Source organism: Mytilus trossulus, chromosome 8, assembly GCF_036588685.1.
Source record: "Mytilus trossulus isolate FHL-02 chromosome 8, PNRI_Mtr1.1.1.hap1, whole genome shotgun sequence".
Lineage (NCBI taxonomy): Eukaryota > Metazoa > Mollusca > Bivalvia > Mytilida > Mytilidae > Mytilus > Mytilus trossulus.
The window spans coordinates 30,924,407-30,931,266 of record NC_086380.1 but is presented as its reverse complement, the minus strand read 5'-3'; the positions used below and the strand labels follow the sequence as shown (position 1 = coordinate 30,931,266).

General features: G+C 31.0%; 1 protein-coding gene across 1 annotated transcript; it reads left to right on the top strand.

The window, feature by feature from the left end:
- The first annotated feature begins 393 nt into the window (after positions 1-393).
- LOC134727571 (low-density lipoprotein receptor-related protein 2-like) lies at positions 394-3,187 on the top strand. Its single transcript, XM_063591952.1, has 4 exons — positions 394-397; positions 622-750; positions 2,109-2,240; positions 2,939-3,187. Exons 1-4 carry the CDS (start codon positions 394-396, stop codon positions 3,070-3,072), a joined length of 399 nt encoding a protein of 132 aa, XP_063448022.1. The 3' UTR covers positions 3,073-3,187.
- The last annotated feature ends 3,673 nt before the right edge of the window (positions 3,188-6,860 follow it).

Genomic DNA, 6,860 nt, shown 5'->3' with positions numbered 1-6,860 from the left:
TTTATCTATCCCCTATCTGTATAAACTGGTGTTTTGAAAAGTTAATTACTTTGAAACTGAGAAGCAAACTCCCTTTATTGGTCATCTGAAGTCAACTTGGGGGTGCGTGATTTTCTCTCTGATTTGAAGACTCGTTTGTGGCTTTGGGCTGTTTCTGTTCTTTTGTCGGGTTGTTGACTCTTTGGCACATTCCCCGTATCTAATCTCAATTTTATTATCTATCCAGGAAAAATACACAGAAAAGTAATTGATCTTGGTTATTTAATTCACTAGTCAAGATTCAAATGCTGATTTATGTGTACATATTAAGATAAATTCAATTGAACTTTATTTGAATGTAGCTATTTCTATTGTTTCTATGGGAATCGTGACTTACACTAAATGTGTACCTAAATGGGTATGTTTTAAGGAAACAACAATTGAGTTTCCTAAATTTCGATTAAAGTTTGTCTTAACGAAGCTTAATGTTTCAAAAAATTTATCATTTTAAATGAAACACTGTTTTTGTATGATTCTCAGCTTTTATTCTATTTATTTTCTAAAAACATTACTGCCTATTTTAAAATTTTATTTAGCACACAACATTGGCAAGAAACTATTGCAATGCATTTTATCTTACAGGGCGCCCTTGTGCAGGCACGAAGGTGAATTGTGCAGATCAGACTCAATGTATATTTATTTGGGAACAATGTGATGGGAAAACAGTTCATTGTCGTGATGGATCTGATGACCAAGAGAATCTGTGTAGAAGTGAGATACTAAACAGAGGGTGCTAAAGGGGGGACTGAACACGGAAACACGTGAAATAAAAATCTTAAAATCGCTGCACGAAAAATATAAAATTGGGAAAAACGAAGCACGAGAAATAAAATTGTAAATATTAAGGAAAAAGTACCATAAGTTACAGTCTTTCTTGGAGATCATAAAGCCTTATTAATGGACATGGAGACCTTGTGTTAAACTTTGAACGTCCGTTACTTGCATCTTATTTGAAAAAAAAATTGATACACAGTAATTTGATAGACTTCAATGATACCATACATATTGCAAAAGTAGAATGGTAACACAAACATCAATTACTATTAGATTACACAAATTTCAAAAGGTATTCAGTATAACCAATTGAGTTTTTAATCAAATGCGGGACATACATGAGAAATAAAAAGCACAGATCATTGGTGTAAATTCAAACAGCATCAAACCTAACAAGTTCTAAATTTTTAAACGCCACGTTTTAACCAAAAATCAATCATTACATTTCAAATAAAACTGTATAAAACAAAATACATTAATTAAATAAACTGTTTAGATTCATAGACGTTTATCTATAATATTACCGACTTTATTATCAACATTTGACGAAGGCTTACCTTATTCTTTAAAAAGAGAGACAAAAAATTCCAGAGGGATATTTGAACTGGTAATTCGAAAATAAGTTGACAACACCATTGCTAAAAGGACAAAAAACAACAAACAAACAGACACATAATAGTTCACAAAACACAACATTAAAAACTAAAGACTAAGCAACACTCACCTCATCACAACTGGTGGTGAGCTAATGTGCTCTCGATAAGGAAACAGATCCTGCTCTAATTTAATCGTTATACAACATGTTGTTATTTCTTCAACTCAAAACAGTTAAAATGATACAAAAAATATATACTAAGTAATAGTCGAATAGTAAAGCTTTTAAAAAAAGGATTTCGGTAAGTGAATGCAAAACAGTTCTAGTGTCAAACTAATGATTTGTTGCGGTTCTGTTAATACTCAGTGTAATATTTTTGCGGTATAAGATTTATTAATATTATAGTAATGAATATGCAATGAATATGCTCCCGATGTTGAAATACTAATGCGTCAAACGGTAGGAAAAAATTAAGATGATTTTATTTCCTAGTTCTGAATAATCCTAATAACGGAATATGAGGCGAACTGTTAGCTCATTTTGAATGAAAAATACAATGCCATTTACAGTCAACAGTCAACAGTATAATTTAACAAAGGTCCTGTAATCATAAATTTTCACTTGATCCTTTTCTATCTTTTTAAGATTATAAACTACAGATATATAGTAACTTTGAATATTAAGATTTTTTTATTTTCAGATTACACATGTACATATCCAGGTGCTGACTTAAAATGTGCTGATGATTTACAATGTTTTTCATATCTTCATCTTTGTGATGGGAAACGAGATTGTAATGACGGATCAGATGAGACATTTAATGTCTGTAAAAGTTGGTATATTCTTACTCTTCAAGACCTAGTTTCGCACATGAGTATTTACAACATCAAAAACCAATATATTTCACTGGAAATGAATCACGAATTATTCGAGTGATTTTCAATTCAGACTCATGATACTACGTGTCAATTAACTAGAAAGCACGTGAATTATTGACATACGACTTAATAGACATAAAAGGACATTTGACAAAATTAAAGCAGATTCTTGATCTCTTTCGTATGATTTGAGACCCAAATAATACCACTGCAAATATAGAGTAAATGTCCGATTTAAACTTTTCCCGCCATATTTCATAAATCAACTATCTCCAAAAATGGCTTCATGACCTATCATAATTTTTAGCTTATTATGATCCTTAATGAATACTTTATCAGCTTAACGTATCAATTTTGAATTCTTGATTTATTCTATGTAACCTTAGATCACCTAGTAGGTACATTCTCAAACTGCACTTTACCAAAATTTTAACATGGTACCGCATGGATATGTATTTGACAAACGCTTATCTAATGAAATTCGAGATTTGGAAATTTTATCATGACATTTTTTATAAAGAGTTAAAAAGTTGTAAATATAGCCACGTATACCAAATTCAATTTGATACATGTATTTGAATGTTGCCTCAGATTATTTCAACGACCACACTTTTCTTCTGTTGCAATTGACACTTTTTTCTCTGTATTACAGCCAGAAATTGTGGATGGAGAGAACGTTCCTGTGATAATGGGAAATGTGTTTACATCCGTCAGTTCTGTGACGGAAAGGATGATTGTGGAGATAATTCCGACGAAATGGAACCTTGTTTTCGTAACAATTACTAAACGCATGTGCTTAACTCATCTTTAATAGAACTATGAAAATACGTTGATGTACACAACATTGCAATCTCTCTGAGTTATATAACTTAATTTAGAAATTAAAGAATGATTACAATAGCGGCCCCTTCTTTCCTTCAAAAAGATTTACTACGACAAAGTTTTTTTCCCTTTAGGTTCACACTAACTTGTATTTTTTTTCACCACAAACCGATAGAACCTTTCATAAAACATGTTATACACATTTAATGATATTTACACAGTTGTTTATTGAAGAAATAATTCATGGCAGCCGTATATTTGTTTTCATTTAACCATGGGTTAGGCATTTATTCTCGATTATTTTACCCTGACCGTTAACAGCTTTGTTTATTTTGCTGTAGAATATGTGATAGATAATGAATATTTTAAGGTTCTTCTTGTCGTAGAACACACCGTGGGGTGTCAGGATTGATCAAATTAGAGACCAACCGTATTAAAAAACAGACAATCATGATATAATTATATACCCTCCGCAGCCGACCCTCTTATTAGTTACGTTAATGTTATTCAATAGAATATAAGATTATTTTATAAATTGATCATTTGATAGAGTTAAAGGTATACATATATTTAAAAAGGTTAAGAACTGACACAAAGACGAATAAATATACATGTAGGTTACAGTATGATTTACTATTCAGCATTTATCGTCCTGAACATGCATGACATATTTGCCACTGGACGTTAAGCAAGCAACCAAAAATCATCCAACCTATTCAGTGTGACTCAATAAGATTTTCAAAATCTAACACATGAATATGTTAAATCTGGCTTTTTATTTATGAAAGTCTATATCAAAATTCATCTGACATATATGATAATGTTTCTTTATTGTAGCGATAAATTAACAAAACTTCAAGCGTTATTGGTTTCTAAAATTAAAATGCGGACAATGAAGGTTTCTTTTACACCTATCATCCATTGAACTTTAAAATATAAATTTCCGAATTGGCAACGAATAAATTTCGAAGTAAATTATAGATTGCATTTTTATCAAGGAAAATAACGATCTCACACAGGTCATTAGTGTATGCCTTTGAGTGTATTTCATTGAAACATGGTATCGTCCAGGTTGATTCTGAAAAAGAATGATTTGTCGTTCTGAAGGAAAATAACTTCATTTAGGTATATTAAGATACCTATATTGTATTTGAATATTGGTCTACGTATACAGTGGGTTTTAATGTCGAAAATTAAGAATAGCTGGTAGTATACATAAGTTGTTCGTAACGCGGAACAGCCGTTTTTGTGTATCACTGCAATTTATATATTGCGATTATACTGGTTGAGGATAAAAAAAGTCGTCATATTAGAATTAGTGTTATAATACGAATGTCCCGTTGTATGTCTCATCTGCTTGGCTTGTGTACAAAACTGAAAGGACACATACATGTACTATGACAAAAAAATACAATATGTCAGTTATAGATTAGAGTCATCGATATATATTTGATGACAGCAATTACGAGTTGGTTGACAAATACTGAACAATATCGTATTACATATGATTTTGTTACCATTTTACGTTCTCCACCCACAAGCCATTTACAATGATTCAACTGTTTATAAATCACTGGTGGTAAGGGAATGGTCGTAACTAAAAGTTACGACCATCCGGAGATGGGAGACAACTCTAGGGATAAGTTTTTCTTTTCCGATTTTCGTGCACTAACAGGTTCATTTGAACCAAACCACTTGTCTCGTATATACTATTCGGCAGTCCGGTGATATTAAAACCAAATTAAGTGCATTAAAACATTCCAATTTTCGTAAAATAATCATTCAAAAATTCAAGCATGATGGTCGTAACTAAAAAAACAAAAATATTGAGGATGGTCGTAACGTAAATTTGTAATGGTCGTAACTTTGTTTTAAATTAGACCTAATAAGGCAAGTCAAGAGTTTTAAATTTGTCTTTTATTATATGCATACTAGTATTTTATATGATGTATTTCTGAAGATTTTTTTTCATTTTTTACATACAATGAGTAATAAAGCAATGTCAATGCGTGTAACACTTATCAATTCAAAAATTTTAAAAGTTTTCAAATATTAGTTTCGATTTAGAATTCCAAATTTTTCAAATGTCTTGAACCGAACCAGTCAAGAATTCTAAACGTGTATTTTGTTATATGAATATATCATATATCATATTATATATTTGTGAAGTTGTTTTCACCAAATAATAAAAACTAAATGGAGAGAGAGATACCTGTAAAGAAGAAAAAATAGAAAATGAACAGTCATATATTCTGAAAATATATAATATTGTATAAAATTAACAAAGACGCAAATAGTTGAATTAATATAAGCGGTTAAATTCATTAACAATGTAAATTTCTCAAAAGTGGAGAATTCATTTTAAAACAAGAAACACAGCTCTGGTTATGATAATTCTTAGTTAGAAATAAAAAGCACAAAATGTATCAAATAATTGTTTTAATTACAAAATAAATGAGTTTAAGAAAAGGATTTTTAACAAATTGGACATCACATGAAATAACAGTATCCTGAATTTTTTCCCGTTTGGAATTCGCATATATTAAAAACATAAACTTTTTGAGGATGTACCTACTAGTTGATTTTTTTTAAATCTTCAATTTAAGAATGATACATTAAGTCGAAAGAGCATTAATAAGGAGTCAAAATAAGCTTAAAATATTGATAGGTTATGAAGTTCGTTATCGAGACTAGAGCATACCCGCGAATTCGCAGGTCCGTACCTGAGTTAAAGAACATGCGCTTTATTTTTAGCCTGGATGCTTAGACGTCATATTGTTGTTTGGTGAAATCAAGCTGATAATCAGGTGCACAGTAATGTCCAATGACGAAGTCCATGAGTAGCTTGTAGCCATTCATATAATGTAAACATATAACTTACACATGATTTTCAACCTGCATACCGGGATTTGTATGTAATAGTGGCCGCAGTACATTTAGTTTGACCTAAGTCCTTGTAACATTATCCTGGCTACAAGCTTAAGCCTGGCTACAAACTAGTATTTTATTTTACTCTTTAGACTACTCAGTGCATGTAGCAGTGTACAATATATATCAACAATATTCCTACTTTCGAGGTTAACACAATGTTCATTGCGACACCATGGATTCAGTTTTCATTCCGTACCAATACTTAGAACTAATATCAATGCTATACAGCAATATATAATCGTTATGTAATCGATACGAAATAACGACAACACGTAATAATATCCTGGGTTGAGTTCTATTTCGTAGCGGCTACGTAGCTGCTATCAATATCTATGTAACAAATAGTCTATAGCTACAAGTTCAATCGTCAAAATTTACGTAGCACTACGTAGCAGCTACGATATTGAACTCAACCCTGACTCAGAAGTTTATTTGTGGATTCTATTTCCTCATCAACGACCAAAAGACGAATATTTGAAGGCCAATAGTTTATAAGAGAATAACAATTTAAAGTCAAGGAGTAAACAAAGACTCAAAGACTAAAAGACTTATAAGAACTGCAAAAATGATTTAAAGATGATTGTTCAGAATTGTACGTTAAATAATTACTTCTGCCGACATGATTGCAGATAAAAAAAAAAGTCGTAAATAAAAAACTATAAAAACAAATATAAGGGCTTACACGTGCATTTAATAATTTCATGCCTTAACGTACAGTAAAAAATATATATTAATTCTCAACCCTGACATACTTTTTGGCTTAATGCGAGATGATTAGTTTTCACTGTTGCTTCTAAATGATGAGCGTTTGAAATCCATCA